We start from the raw sequence: 17,294 nt of genomic DNA, 5'->3' as shown, positions 1-17,294 counted from the left end.
CTTTGCAGTACCAAAGAAGTTGACTAATTTGCTTTAAACTGTCTTACTGTATATTTCTTGTGTGTTTTTATTTCTCGAGGAATACTAATGACCCGAAAAAGATTGTTATTTGCACCTTCGCTTCGAAAACAAACTGCACGTCAAAAGTCATTGAGTGTGCCCAGGCTTGTCCGGCTTTGAATTCTTCAAACTTATAGTTACAGCTTTCATTATTTTTTCAAAAATTGCTTGAACTTGAGCTTTAATATCCCCGGAAGTATAATTCAGAAGTGATAACATAGGCGTTAACAATTATGTAAATTTTATGTACTTTTCTACTTCTACAAATTGAAAAAAAAAAAGTCGTCATCACTTGTTCTCAAGATTCATGACTCATCTTTAATTTTCGCTTGACATCAGAATGTTGAAAGAACTCGCTTTAAGCGGGTTTTGCTCGTTAAAACCGAGTTATGCTCGCGTAGACTTAATATTGTATCGAACAAATATTTCTGATTTCCTCACTAAAACCAGGTTCTCGTTAAATCAGGGTTCGTTATAAGCTAGTTCGATTGTAATTGGAATTTAGCTGGGCGATTGTTTGTGGTTACTTCTAGTAGGTACCACTACCATGCAATAAAGTAAAAATTCGAAAACGAAAGGTTTTGAAATTGAAAAATATTTTCGTTCAAAAGTTACAAATTCTGGAGAATAACCCATATACAGAGATTGTGAGTTAATTGTAGGAATTTAAAAAATAATCTATAAAAAGAGTTATGAAAACATGAGAAGACGGTATTTCTCCTTGTTCGCAACTATAAATACAATACATTTCTAATGGATAATAATTTTTACAGCACACGGAAAAGGAACACGAGAAGTTCACCAAGAATTTTTCGCGCGTACTAGCCTACTCATACGAAATCTTAACAAGTGTAGGTTTTCTATTTTTAAACAAGAATATAAAAAAAAAAAATTGTTGGAAATACAAAAATACTGATTTTTTTTTAAATCAAAGAGAAGTATAAATGTTTTAAAAGCTCATTGTGTATTGATATTTGATGTATTGTTCTGCAGTCAAATTTCAAATACAGTTTATGAGTTAACTAAAATGACTACATCTGACAGGAATAATGCTTGTAAAAGTTTAAAAAGATAATTAAAATTAATCTTTTCAGAAGCTCAAATTTCTAAAATTTCTACCGTATAAAAAATGGTGGAATATATACTATTATATCTAGTGTATAAAAGTTTTTATGAAATAGATATAAATTTTAAAAATCTAGTTTTTAATTAAAGATAAGTATTAATCTCTTAAAGTCTTCTTGTGTATTAATATTTGATACATTTCCCTGCAATCAAATATCAAAGAAACTAAGAAAAAATAATGTCTGCGAAACTTTAAAAAAAAACTATATTAAAATTAATCTTCTCCGAAATTCAAATTTTAAATTTTAAAATTTTTAATTTTTAAAATATTTTTACATGGTTAATTAGGTTTTCATAGATAATTTATTAGAACATACTAGTAAAATCGCAAATGAAAAACAGAAGTGCAGTCAAGTTATAATTCCGTATTTTTTTGAGTTTTACAATTTTGCATAAACTGTAGTCAACCGTTCCAGATTTTTTATTCATTCTTTAATTAAATAATGTTACCAGTTCCTGGATTCAATAAGTTTTTGTATATTTTTATCAATAGTTTATTACGTGAATATCTCGAGAACTCTTTTGCTCGCATGAACAGTATTTTTGGAAAAAGAAAGAGATGCCAAAAAATTAGCTTTAAAAACTGGTATTTTAATTAAACATGTGTAATTTCTTTTAAAAATTACCACAGAAAAAAATGAGTTATTTTCTTGGAACTTGTATATGTTAAAGATAGAAATTTCGCAAATGTTTTTAAGCTATCATATATTCTTGATTGGATTTTAGATGGAAATATATCGTAAACGAAAGTTCCTTTAATGACATGGTAGAAATTTCGTATTTTCTTCTGTTTCAGTTTAAAAGACAGTTGTTTTTCTTTTTTAAATTCTTCAAGTTTTAGACAAGATTTTAAGTTTTGTAGGTAGTTTTCTAGAAAAGACGAGTTTTTAAAATTGAAGTTTTGAGAAAATCACGTTTGAAAGCAAAAATGGGGGGGGAGGGGCGCAAATTTTAATACGGTCCCCATAAGTGAACTTTTTGAGTACGTATAAAATGAACGAATATATTTTTAACCAACTTCCCAAACTCAATGTCATGAAATATTACTGAAAAATAACAACATAAATACATCACGAGAACATTTCATAGAATCACTGTAAAAAATTTGCGTAAGGTTTTAATGGGTGTAATATTAGACGAATTCTGGAATGTTCAGTATCATTGCTCAAAAAACTTAGATTTCTCGAGGACCCTTGCACTATGGTCCCCACCTGCAGTCAGTAGAATTCAAAGCGCGTGCGTAAAGATCAGAATCGGCGCAAAGCTAATAAACTCTGTTTAGAAAAACGAAAATCGGCCTTCGCGGCCGAGCGGTAAAAAACCCTTGCTTTGCGTCCTGTCTGTGAGAACTGCGTTATTGACTCGAACACTACTCGGGTTATTTCTTCTCTTACTGCAATTAAATGCCTTGTTTGTTTATGAAAATGAATAAATAATAAGTTTATATTGGTTGTGAAAAAGCATGAATTTGATAAATTTTTATCTTACTAATAATGAAGCTGAAAGTCTCTCTGTCTGGATCTCTCTCTGTCTGTCAGGATCTCCCTCTGTCTGTCAGGATCTCTGTGACGCGCATAGAGCCTAGACCGTTCAGCCGATTTTCATGAAATTCGGTACAAAGTCAATTTGTAACATGGGGTGTGCACCTCGAAGCGATTTTTCGAAAATTCGATTTCGTTCTTTTTCTATACCAGTTTTAAGAAAATTTTTTCCGAGCAAATGATCACAACATGGAATAGTAGATTGCGAAATCATCATAACGTATAACCGTAACATGGGCGAGCCATTTAACATAGCAAATTGGCGAGAAATTCATCATCCATTATTTGTTAATATAAAGGCGAACCAAATGACCTTTTAATTTTCTACTACGGGCAAAAAGGTGAGAGTGCCACTCGTATAGAATAAACGAATAGTTAAAAGCAAGAGCTGTAAAGATGGGGTTTCTATAATGATTTTTTTTATACTCTTATAACGAAATTTCAAGTATTGTAACCTACTAATTTATTTTTGTTCTTTCCATTTAAAACGTATAGAAAGAAATTATTATTTGATCATTTAATATATCTAGATAATTTAAACCATCGAATAGATAGCTTCAAGTATAAATCTACTTACTATCAAAAATAAGTACCCGTTCAAGAAAGTCAGATGAAAGCTAAATTTTTGTAAATGTGTAACCTATTAAGTAATATTTTTTTTTTTTTTTTGTAAGCATGAAGAAAATTCTGGTGTAACCTTACGCAGAAATAAGTAAGACGATACGTTCTAGTTACATGTACTGTGTCGTAACCTTCCACAAGCGATGTGTAACTTTACACCAGTTATATCAGTTAAGTTACTCCAAAGCAGTGAAGGCAGCTAAGCTGCCACCGATTTTATGGAGTAAGGTTACACAAAAATTTTAGTTATATAATAAGAAAATATACGCAAACACTTCTGTCAATATCGTTCAAACAATGTAACAAAACATCAATAAGATATTCAGACACGTGTTTACAGGTTACAAGGAGACTCCTTGATAGAGATAAAACTTGAAAACGAGAAATAATCATCCCCTTTCCACCTCGAGGCAACAAAACTTTACCTTTGACTTGTGGCAACAGTGTAAAATATAGAATAATATTTTATTTATTAATATGAAGATTACATGATAAGCGTTTTGACCATTTTTTTATTTGTAGAAATTGAATAAGAGTGATGGAAATAATGTAAATAGTCTCAAATAAATGTGTTTTTTAATATAAGCTTTTTCTTTCAAGAACGTCATGAACATTAATATTACCCTGTGGAAAATTTGACTCACAAATTTGAAAATGTATTACGAGACGGTAACACTCCTTTACAGTGCAAAGAAACGAGTTTTTAGCTTTACGAAGAATTGTAACTGGAATTATCGGTGTAGCAATATTTATTAGATCTAAAAACCATTTTAACAAAAGTATTGTTCAATTATTTTTTCTCTTTAAAATAAAATGATGATCTGCAATTTAACTGGACGTTTATTTGTACTAGTTTAAAATAACTAATATCTTCGTGATCGTGATGATAAACTGTTTGAAAAATAATTCTCCTCCTGAGCCAAAAAGTTTGGGTTTTCAAATGGTATAAAATTTTAAAAGAGTAAAAGGATATTTTTATTTCCATATTAGCAAATTTATTTCATACATTTGCTCAAAATTGGAAAAGTTGAAATCAGTCTGTCTAATAATTAGCCTGATAACTAAGCATTGAATATTCATCAAAGATCCGAGAACATGAAATTAAAAATTTCCATCGCAAACATACAAATCAATCTAACAAACGGGGGCTAAAAATAATCGATAAAAAATTGATTCTAGTAGTCCTTAATAGTCTATTCAATCTTCTCAATAGTTAATAACTATTCAAATGACAAATAGTGTTATTTCCATCCCACCTCTTTTGATTTAATTATTTATGAGGTTTTAGGCTTTATGCATTAAGATGCGGAATTCCGTCCTGTAATTTATAATCATTGGCGTACTAGCACGGGTGACACTCGGGACGGTAATTTGTGGTGTCACCCCGCCCCCCCTCCCCAACCGCAAACGCGAAAAAAAAATTCAAATTATATCAAAACATGAAATTTATACAATTTTCAGAAACAACTACATTTGTATTATAACCAAATTTTACGGTAGTTAATGTACAAAAACAAATAAATGGGGAGGGGGTGCGGGAGTTTATTCCCCGCAAAAACTACAAATTTTTAGTATTAAAAATGCATTTTAGCTTTAAATTTTTTAAAACTTGCAATTCCACTTTGAGTGTCACTCTCCAGACGGGTGACACCCGGGATGAATCGCCCCCCCCCCCCGTAGCGACGCCACTGTATATATATACAGTCAACTCTCAATAGCGCGAATTCCCAAGGGACCGGCTAAAACGTTAGAATTATTGGTAGTTCGAGCTATGGGAAGTTTCCCCAACAGTCTCAAGAGTTTGGGACTTAATAAAGACTTTGAGATAAAGGAATATTCAAGTTATAAGCTTCGAGTAATCCAGATTCGACAGTTTTATATATATATATATATATCAGTGGTTCAAAATACTATCAAAAAAATAAAGTTTAAAAATATTTATCTATACATTGCTGCCCTTGCGCCCTTGCTCCGCTAGGCAGATAAATTCCGAAACCAACATTTGTGGACTAATTGCAGTATGTTTTGGAGTCGTGACAAATTAAAAGTTTTAAACGTTTAATACATCAAATCGTGACCAGTTTTATGTGAAAAGAGAATTGATTTTTTCAGAAAAGCAGTATCGGAATAACGTTCGGGTGCGTAGTGGCACCAATTCATGTATGTGTTTGGGGATATGTGTTACGGCATTTCCCTGCTATACTTTACCCAGAAAGATATGAATCATTGCTATAACAATTGATAATTAGTTTTATTTGTTTATATCTTTATTTATGTTTATGAGATCATACAAATGTTAGTTCAATTTGAAATGGATTCAGCTTTCGTCAGTTTTAAATTCAACACACGTGTCGTTACTAAATATCTTTTAGAGTTTTTACAGGCATAAATACTATTGATACATACGACTGGATCCTATTATAAAATATATTCATCTACATTTTAGCTTGACTTTATTTTAATTTTATTTATTTATTTTTTATTTATTTATTATTTTTTTTTAATTTTTTTTCTTTTGCTAAATAAAATTTATTAATGTCCAAGAGGTCCTAATTTATTCTGTGGGAAATGCTATGTAATGCAGAAAAAATCATGGCTTTGCAATAGTGCAAAATTTTAAAATATGAAATGATTTTTTTTTTTCATGTTCATAAATTGGTTCAAAACGTTTTCTTAAAAATGTAATCTAACAATATTCACTTATCCTGTTAATAATGAATATAATAATAAAACTTTTTTTCTTCATATCAAGTAAAAAGTATCGACAGATTATTTAGATTGACAGGTTAGAATGACAGTGATGTAAGTCCAAAACGAATTTTAAAAATAATGAGTTAACCGCGTATTTGAGTTCTTCAATTCGTCTATTAATGCACCTGTTGCAAAAAAAAAATTACTAGAAGTTATTGACCACTAGGAGAGCACAAAAATTTTCCACTAACCTAAATTGCTGTTTTGGAGAGAATGATCTAATCACGTCAAAAAATGTAGGAGGAGCATTATTTCCTTAAAAGTCCCTTCTACTCATTTTGAAATGATCTGGATGCATTTTCAGTCGATATATAACGCTCGTGCCAAGTTCTTTTAAATCACCGACTCATCGTCTTAAAATTTTCGTTTCATCACTTAAGTGGTAATTTAAAATTAATATGCTCTTTTTTGAAGCAGCGAAGTAAAATTCCCTTCTTCAAAACGTTATATTTGATGGTTTATGTTGCAAGAATCTTATCGCTAGTATTTAACCAAGCCCGTCATTTTAAATATTTCCATGGAGAGGTGTATTCTCAAAAAATTGTATCGGAAATCAGCAAATATCGCACTCATTTATATTTAAAAATATTATTTTTTCAAAACTCTTGGGGAGTTGACCCCCCCCCCCCCCGTATGATCTCCCCCCTAAATGTCAGGCCTGTGCTTCACCAACAATCATTGTAACGCTTACTATTAACGCGCACAATATTTGTCCTGCTTTTCTTTAATAAGATCAAAAGATGCATTCTAATGTGATACTACTTAGACGCATTCACGAAATGTCATGTAATATTACGTACAAAGTAGTAATTTATTAATAATTTCATCAAAGCAAGTACTTTTTCATACAGCGATCGGGAAACTAACCAAAATAAAAACAAAGTTTTAAAGGTAGAAAAACACAAAATTCAAAATGAGGATAATTACCTACCAAAAGAAATGCAAAATGATGTATAAGTTTCCGATTCAAGAGATATATTGTTAACTCTATCACATAATTAAAGCATGTAATGACTTCTCAGGTAAACATTGTAAGAGCACGTCTCGTTTGGTTTTGCTTTCACGAGACACGGAATTCCGTGTGCTTTCACTAGCATCTGTTTTATTATTATTATTATTATTATTATTATTATTATTATTAACTTGAATGTTTGTTTTTCTATGTTCTGTCCCCTTATCTTTCAAAAATAAAATTTTGTAAATTAGATAAACAATTTTATGTATAGAAAGAGTTTTGTTGGGTAGGTGTTTAAAATAATTCGCTTTATATGATATCTGTTACGTTGGAATTTTTATTCTAATGCTCAACGTATAATGCACTATATGTTATTTAACGAATGATATAGTTTGACAATACCCTGATAGGACTTTTCAATTAAAAAAAACTATCCAGCATTCATTTGAATTTTGACGTCTTGAATCCAAATTATGTGTTTCTCAATCACGAATTAAAATAGGGCTCTACTCGCTGGTTTCTTGTTCCTACAAATGGAATGGAATGGAAATGGCCAAGAAATTTGCACCCGTCATATTGTAACGGATGATGTTCTAGGATAAATAATACGAGGCATATCCATAAAAAAATGGTGATTAGGGTGTGGTAATAAATGTAAACATTTTATAGCTGATATCCACGTATAACTTTGATGTTGATTTGTTAATACAGTTAGGGCCAAACGTATTGAGCGTATTTTAAGTTTGAATTTAAAAAATAAATAAACGAATGAATTGGGGTACGAGATCATATATTTTTATTAAAATCATAAAGCAGTTTTATACATCACAATTATAAACATCATACCTCCACATGAGCTTTGTATGTGATAACCAAAGTATCAGTTATATTTGTAGCGTCTGATGCTTGATAAAAATTGGTTTAAAGTAATGAAGATGCTTCATCAGAAAGCTTCAGAATCTCCACGAACAGTTTGCGCAATTGCTTCGTTCGACAAAGATTCTCATGCAGTTGCACTTTAATCGATACTCATGCAATCTGTTATTTTAAATCATTAAATTTGTCATTTTAAATCATGAAATCTGTACACATTATCAAAGCCAAGTGTAAAAAGAAGAAATTTTTTTTCTGTATTTTCATGTATGAAATAAGAACGAAATTTCGCAACAACTTAGCTGAAAAGGAAAACATTTGGATTCAAGGATAGCTTAGCGTTGGAAAATGTGATATATCGATTTTATATCTTATCATTTTTTGCGATTTTAGATTTTTAACTTTGTTTGAAAACAGCAGCGCTAGTTCAATTCAATTCGCAACTCCAGCGCACGAATGCGCTACCTTGCGTTGATTTACAAAATTAAAGAAAAATTTAAAACATTGCGTTCCACGTGTGGCTGTTGAGGTAAACATAGGCAGTTTGTTATGAGTATTTATTAACGCATTCTCGCATTCGATGTGTCTTGGATTGCTTTCAGCAACAGAAACTGTTTTGTCCCTAAATGGTATTCTCCAGCTTCTCAAAATAATAAAAGTTTCCATTATTTCCCCTAAATTGTGAGTTGATTGTTGTAAATAGCGAAAGTGTAAAAAGAAGGAAACTTTGCATTGGCATGAAAGTAACAACAATACGCTCGTCCGTTCGAAGCTTTTTTTTTTTTTTTTTGAAAGAGAGAGAGAGAGAATAACATTTTACCAAGTAATTTTTTCTTTTTAAATTGTTTCGTCTGAATTTGTATTCGTGTGATTTTTTTAACCTAAAGCTCGATTTGCAACATTAGCTGAAGAATTAGGCTTTCATCTCCGCCTTATTTAAAAATAATTAATTTAACTAACCTTATTTCACTGCAGAATTTTGTTGGAATGGACAGTATGCAAAAAATATTCTTGAAAATAAAATGAAAACTCTTTAACCGAGAAAGAACGTTTAGAATTTGATCTAGCAAAACCAAAAGCTGAGAATTTTAATCGCTAAACTACTGCGCCAACTTTACTTTATTACTCACATTATCGGCTGAACAGTTTGGCCAAAAAATTTGTTCAGGATTATAGTTTTAGTATTGTGGCAAAAAAAGAACGCTTGGCGAGATTTCGCTTGCAATTTTTTTCATGAGTGGATAAAAAACGGTAGGAAGATGGAAGATTACAGAATTCGAAAAGTGTAAAAAAATGATGGAAGATCAATTAAAAAAAACTACCACCATATATCCGTGATAATTTTATTGATGATTTGCATAGCATGACAGAATTAAATCATTTAATAGAGAAGTTAGAAACTTACGGAAAAGAAAAATTAAAATTTACCGATCCGGCAATTTGTGAAATAACTCAGCTACAAATTTAAAACAATTAGCGCGTGCCAAACGAAACGAAGATATATCATCTTCCTCTTTTGATAATCAATCGTATTGTCATATAATTAAATTATCTATAGTTAAATGTTGTTTTTGTCAGTCTTATGGCCACAGTGAAAATGTAGTTCCATTAAGAATTGATAAATATTGAATTCTACATAAATGGAAATGGTTACTTCAGAACTACGAACTACGTGATTTGCATTAATTTCTAACGTTTTAATGCTTCTTGATTTCTCATTTCTTTCTACATCGGCCAGAATATCCACAGTACTTAAAAAAATGATTTAAAAAGAATAAAACAAAATAAATCATACTACAAACAAAAATACTAGACTTATTAGCATTTTATACGTTACAGAATGCGTTTGCTTTACCGTTTTCATCCGCCATTAGACGGTGACTGCAGTGCCCCCTATAGTTTATTGGAGTTGCGAATATGCATTCTTATAAATAAAGGTTTGTGTATGGATTGTTGGGGGTAAAGCCGCTATTCTTAGTGAAGCAAATGCCTCATATTGAACTAAAGGAAATGAATGGAATGAAATAAGGTTTGTTCATGTTATCTTGTGTTCTTTAAGTGAAGTATTATTCATGTAGAGTACTTTCTATCGTACGCAGTGCATTCTTATTAATCAACAAGTTATTATAGAAAACACAAATTTATTTTGAGATTCAATAAAAATATTGAGAAAAAAGAATAATCGAGTTATAAGTCGCGAGTTAACTGTGTTTCGATTTCTTTTCTGAATTTTCGGCTGAGTTACGAACCGTTCTGCTAGACTGCTCGAAAAATATCCTGAACAGAAGCGATGTAAAATATAAACTGCCAAGAAATAAATAGAAAGTACACAAAAAAAAGAAACAATAATACTGACTGAAAAACATAACTCATCAAAAAATGGGATTTAAAGTAGAAAGATAATTATTCCTCCTTTTCCTTTTCTTTAAATATATTACTTCTCCACATCATCGCATCATTTTAGAATACCCTCATCTCCACTTCTATCTTTTCCCCTGTTCAATAAAACATTCATCGATTTCCAGGTTTACGCAACAGGTTCGTTCCACGTCGTGATACAAGAGAAAACAGGTGGCACAAGTTCCATTTAGATTCGTTGAAGATATAATCAGTTTTCCGAAGGAAAAAGATTCTTTTAACTCTAAAAGAAAAAAATTTAATGAAAAAGGAATAATTTTAAAATTAAGGAAACGACAACCACAGACTCGATTCAAAATAAAAATGATGATTAAATTTCTAAACTTTTTTTATTATTATTATTATTAGAATAGCGTGCAAAATAATTTACTCTTCGTCTAAAACTGCTGACGTGAAGTTCTTTTTAAATTGTTTTCGCTGGTCTAAACGATTTTCTTTTGTAAAGGAAGCGCATACTTGTAATATCGGAATTACTTTATAGATAACATGCGATCATTTTTTAATTACCAGTGATTCCAAAGTTTCTATTGTTCATCGTTTCTTTGAATGCTTTTTTTTTCAAAAAAATAAAGTACAATAAATGGTCCTTTCCTGAACTGTCGATGATCAGCTAAACTTAGCATTTTTTTAATTCTAAAAAATGCTAACAAGCACTGGAAATTCATTAAAAATAATAATATAGAAAAAATAAACAAAAGTTAATGAACATTATTCAAAGATGTTTGAAGATTTTAAGGGTTGAGTTTTATTTTTTGTTTTAGAAAGATCATCTAATTTTCTGCTTAACTAAGATTTGTGGGTTTCTTTATGCCATCAAAATTTTTATAACTTATAAATTACTGTTGTATAACCATTTTAAAAGTGCATTATTTAACAAACAAAATTGGGTGACCATTAATTGCCTCGGGGAATTAAGAACTGCCCCGATCCAGGGGTGATTCCTAATCACGGAAATTTTAAAACATCTAAAATTTTACTTTAATTTCAAGGAAAAGAAGGTTGCGTAGTGTCTTGAGCAGTTTTTAAACAAAACAAATATTTGCGTGTCTTTTAAAATCAAGAATTATCCCGAGTCGTTCTAATTTTAATCCTGAAGTTTAACCCTTCAGTGGCTCAATTTGTAAAACGAGGTTTCTTCTGAGTACTCATGTTTTTCAAATAAAAACCATTTGGTTTTTATACGCTTTGCTTTGAAGATGTGTAATACCTATAACCTATATTATTCACATAAGTTAGATAAGTTACAAACTATATTAAGCGAAAGTTCTTAAAATAAGGTTAGATAAAAATCTACGTCGCATTTACTGTACAAAATTCTAGTTTTTTTATTTATTTATTTGTTTATTTATTTATTTTTTCAAGTTTTCCTTTGACTTCCAGGTTTTTTAAAGCAGCAAGAAGAAACTGAGTGAATCGATTAAAATCGGAACAAGATAATAAATGTCAATTTAATACTTTTTAGAAGATGCATAACTTTCATTCATACGATGAAACAGCTGGATAAGACTTTAAATATACGTTAAAAAATGTTCATGGAAATTGCGGAATGATCAAATTTTATTAAATTACACGGATGAAATCGGGGAAAATACAGTCAGAGGTAAAAAAAATTGGTTTTCTTTACAGTAAGTAGGGTTGAACTCGGTCAATACGAAACATCAAAAATCCACGAATTTGTTCTTATTAGCCGTTATTCGTATCAACCGTAAATGAGTGATGCTGTGAAAAAACGAAAAAATTTTTTTACCTATATTTAAAAAATACTACTACTAATGAACACATTGTAATTTAACTGTTAGTACATTCAGAAAAAATCGCTTATCTATACTAATAATATAGCTGAAAGTCTCTCTGTCCGGATCTCTCTCTGTCTGTCAGGATCTCTCTCTGTCCGGATCTCTGTCTGTCAGGATCTCTGTGACGCGCATAGCACCTAGACCGTTCTGCCGATTTTCATGAAATTTGGCAAAGATAGTTTGTAGCACGGGGGTGTGCACTCCGAAGCGATTTTTCAAAAATTCGATGTGGTTCTTTTTTTATTCCAATTTTAGAACAAAATTATCATAAAATGGACGAGTAGATTACGAAATTATCATAACGTGGAACCGTAACATGGGCACAAGCTAATTGGCGAGAAAATTCACCATACAATATTTGTAAATATATAGGCGAACCAAAAGCTCTATTAATTTTCTATTACGGGTAAAGCCGTGCGGGTACCACTAGTTTCTTATAAATGAATGATTATGGAAAATATTGAAAAAGGAAGATGACAATGGACAATCTCGAAATAGCTTGTAATCCAGAAAGGAAGATGAACAGTTTTTTCTCCGAGTAAATTGAAATGTCCACAGGTAAACAAATGTATGGGTTTCATTTTCTATGCAAAATTTTTAATATTTTTTTCTTGATACATTATGGGACTTCTGCTACGTAACAAAATGATGAATCATTTCTAAAAAAAATACAGTATTTAACCACGAACATTTTATATAAAGAAGTCAGAAATATTTGTTCTTTTTAGCCGAGATTTTCAATTTAATGTACGTATTGTACGTGAAATTTTCAACAGAGTTAGATATCAAACCAAACTTAAAACGACAACTTTCGACAACAAACAACCAAACTTTCATTTTTGCCGCGATTTCGTATTAAACGTGATCGTATTAAGAGAGTTTTAACTGTATTTTAATTTGCATGACTTTTTGTGTCTAATAAAAAGACATCATAAAACTATTAACTTTAATCCCGACTTAAAGTCAAAAAAACACAAAAGTTATCACAAATAATAATCAAATGGTTGAAGAAGATATATTTCTTTAAGGGTGTGTGTACCTGTCTACTTAACATTTTCTCGTTTGCTTTATTGAGCAATCACGAAATGCTCATTATCCTCACTTGACCAAAATTGATGTTACTCTGATTTTTCAGATTACCATAGTTACAGATTACGACGGTTGTTTTCAATATTTATTAAGAGAGAGAAACTTTCGTCGCCAGAGCAGTTACAATTCCTCTGGGTTTGATTTCACTCATATTTTTTTCAGGGTTCGAATCAAGCAGACTTTGCATTGAAAAAAAAGTGTTTTTTACGTAAAATTACGTTTATTCCGGAAGAAACATCTACACAGATGATTTTAAACAACAAAACTTTATCTAAATACAAATTTCCAGATTACTAATTCTCATCATTTAAGATTAAAATACATGACGTAATACGCTGCAAATAATCTTTATAAGTCTAGTATTGGTGGATATCGGATATATATATTTTTTTATCTTTACTACCACATCCTAATCGTCATTTTTTTGTGGATATGCCTCGTATTAACTATTTTAGAAAATCATCAGTCATAATATGGTTATGGGGGGTGCAAACTTCTTGGCCGTTTCCGTTCCATTCCAGTTGTAGAAACAAGTAACTCAACCAATACGGTTCCATCGCAATTTGTGATTACGAAGAATATAATTTAAAGTCAAGACGTCAAAATTCAAATGAATGCTGGATATTTTTTTTATCCTTAATATAATTTCAGTGAGCAGTCTCATTTCAGAAACTTGTCAGAGATATTTTGAAAAGGTTTGGTTATGAGACTTTAATTAAGTGCTGTTTTTACACTTCTATAACTGAAAACGGGATAACATTTATGAAAAACAAGACTAATATAAGGGATATCTGATGAAGTTTTCTAATGATAAGCGCTTTACTTCGTTATCATTAGGTTGTCAATGATAAGCTCATTGCGAGGTGTCAAGTTAATCAAAGGCATTATTTATAAACATAAAATCGAGCTGAAACGACTAAATCAAAATCATTAAAGCACAACTATATTATACTTCTTAAGTTTGCACAGCAATATTATTAATTAAAAAAAATACAGGATCGAAGAAAACCCAAGAAGCATATTGCAGCGTACAAAATATCGTAGAAAGCATTCTATATCGTAAAAGTAGCTAATCAATCATTGATAATAGCATTATATTTAAATGTGAAACATGGCACTAGTTTCAAAAATATTTTACTATCTCCATTTTGAACTTTTAAAGAGAATGAGACAAGAAAAAAAGATAAAAATCGTAGTTTACCTCACAATTGTTGGCATTCGTCTGGAAAATCTACTTAACCTAAAACCAAAGATAGGCGCAAGAAGCATTCTTCATAAAAAAGCATCTTTTTTTTAACTTTTTTTTTTTTTTTTTGCAGTAGACATGTATATAAAATAATTGATTTTTGTAGTTTGCGAGTGCCAATAATACATTGTAAGGTGGACTATGCCATACAGGTAGCTCTGCTGAAATTTGGAAGAAAATACTGAAACATTTTCTTGTGGTAAATAATTTCTTTTAATGATACAAAGTAAATTGTTTTTTCAACAAAAATTAATATTTGTTGGAAAAAAATCAGCTTTTGTAAAAAAAAAAAAGCTTTAAGATAGTTTTTAAACATATTTTTCTTCGTCATTTGTTTGAATGGCATGTAAGTTATGTTCCATTCTGCTCAAAATACGTATGAAAATGAAGCATTTATAAGATTACATTGAGAATATAATTTTTTGCGAACATCTCATTTTTTTCTGCATGGTTTCAAATTAAATATTTCATGTACAACTTTTGAAATGAAGTGATGTTTTTAGGAAAAAAAAATTCCTTTGGATCGAAAATAGTTCATTACAGTTTTTTGTTTATGATAGATACACTATTATTTTTGTGCGCATTAAAAAAGAGGTTATCAAGGTACTTTTTCTTTTTTGTGAATTTTAGAAAATATGAAAAAGTAATAAAAACTAATAACTCATCACTATTTTATCCCTTTATGCAGTTGAAGAACTTTATCACGCTTGAAGCAAGTTCATGTGCAAATAACATTTTTGCGCTCCAACGTTTGAAATTTGGAAACACTTTTAATGTATAATTCTTTAAGAGAGCATTTTAAGTATTTAAAAAGTTACAATCGTTAATGAAGTAGTTTTAATAAATGCATTTTATGAAAGAAGATTTTTTTTTAACTATTAAATCAATTTTTCATGATTAACTTTGAATTATATTTCATAAATATTGCAGAACGATGATGCTTGAAATTTTAACTAAAATAATTTATAAAGGTGCCTCAGAAAAACAATATAGTTCAAAATTCTTGAGCCCTTTTTTCAATGTAGTACCTATTTTTTTTCCTTATTTTCATGTACTGATTATATTTTTAAGAAAAGCTTTTGTAGATTTTTAGGTATTTGATATAATTTATAGTTGGTTGGTTTTATTAGGTTTTATTAAGAAACCTTAATAATCACTACCGCGTCTCCTTTTTACTGACATTTATGGCACAAAAAACAAAACACAAGTAAATAAAAAAAATCAATTCCATTGAACAATCAAAACTTGTTCTTGTTAAACATAAACAATAAGATAAGTGATTTTAAAAAATCAATATGAGTGGAGTTAAAGGATGTATATAGGAGTGTTATAAAAAAATATGTCATTCTGGATTGAGTTTCATTAAACGACCGTAGATTGTGTCTTTTACTTTGCTTGCGCATGCTTTTGTAGTACTGTTTTCGCCTTTGTGAATATGATATCCAAGGGTTTTATTAGTTGGAGTATAATACATGTAACGTAAAAGCAACAGTAGCAGAGTCCAATGCAAGAGCTCCCAAAATCAAGAAGAAAAAGAAAATCTGAGAAAACAAATAAATACTAAGCAGAAGGAAGACCTCTTGTTATAAATCAGTAATAAAACATTATTTTTTATTGGTAAAAATAATATCTTGAGTCAGTTAAATAATTAAGAATTATTCACAAATAACTTAATGTCATTTAAATAATTAAGAATTATTCAAATAACTTAATGTCATTTAAACAGCTCCGAGCTGTTATAATGATTTAGTTTTAGAGATTATTTGCGGTGCTCTTTTTCTGACGCAAAGCACATTACGTAAAGCGGAATAATAGGCATATTCTTTTAAACGCAATACACGGTGAGTAACTTTAATATAGCATGGGGAAAATGCTACAAATATGTAACTACAGGTAAGTTTTTTCATCATGCTTAGAATAAAACTGAATAAATGAATGTTTTTTAACGATTTTGGGGGAAATGTAAAGACTATTATATCTTTTTTCCAACAAAAAGTTCAATAAAAGTGAAATATTCTTTTTTTTTTCAAACTAGCAGTTACCTATTTGTAGCATTCAACTAACTATAAAATGAAACCACATGCAACAAACCTCAGATTAACAGTAGAAAAAAACAGCATACATTTATCCAACTTGAATATATATTAATGAAGATGAATAATAGGAGTCATTTAGAAATGAATATCGACGGAATATTTCGGCGGAAAAAAATGTTTTCCATAATTTTCTGACAAGAACATTAAACGCATTTTCCCTTTTCCATGTCATTAATTTTGGAATCCCTGCCGTGGAGTTGTGAACACCTGACGGCACGATGCTTCTAACGGGCGCTTAGCATGCAACAGTTGTTCTACGCTAAAATCAAAGAATTCGCTGCAATAATAAAAATACAATAAAAGCAACTGACCGTTTTTATCTTAGTCATAAGAAGTCCCGGCCTGTATTTATGGATTTCGATGCTTTTTTATTCCCACTTGAGTTGCGGCGCAGTATCCGTAATCATTGATCCAATCCGGGGCATCCTGAACACAAGTGCACAGGTAAAATATCACCAACCACCGAAACCAGAACCGGTAGCCTCGCGCGGCAATTGTCAAAATGGAAAAGAGCGCGTGTGCTGGCGCGCTACCTGAGCCCCACGCGCCCTATCCTCTCGCAGTGGGGCACCCAGGGGGCATGCGCCCCAGGTTAAATGGCCAATCAAAGACGTTTTCGACCGCCTGACGTCATGATAGAGATTTTCTCAGGGATTATGAGACGGATTTTTTGCCTTCTTCTGTTTGTACAGCGAGAATTGATGCGCTACCTGTACGCAAGCA

The 17,294-nt window shown here is 30.7% G+C and overlaps 1 protein-coding gene across 1 annotated transcript in view; it reads right to left on the bottom strand.

The window, feature by feature from the left end:
- The window catches only part of LOC129229933 (transient receptor potential cation channel trpm-like), a 766,163-nt gene extending 749,172 nt beyond the window's left edge, over positions 1-16,991 (bottom strand). The window contains exon 1 of the mRNA XM_054864315.1: positions 16,883-16,991. Within this exon, the coding sequence (XP_054720290.1) occupies positions 16,883-16,900 (18 nt within the window). The 5' untranslated portion in view covers positions 16,901-16,991. The remainder of the gene's footprint in view (positions 1-16,882) is intronic.
- Between the last annotated feature and the right edge of the window lie 303 nt (positions 16,992-17,294).

The sequence above is a fragment of the Uloborus diversus genome, chromosome 9, assembly GCF_026930045.1.
Source record: "Uloborus diversus isolate 005 chromosome 9, Udiv.v.3.1, whole genome shotgun sequence".
In the NCBI taxonomy this organism is placed as follows: Eukaryota; Metazoa; Arthropoda; class Arachnida; order Araneae; family Uloboridae; genus Uloborus; species Uloborus diversus.
Note: the sequence above shows the minus strand (reverse complement) of the source record. Positions and strands in the feature narration are given on the sequence as shown.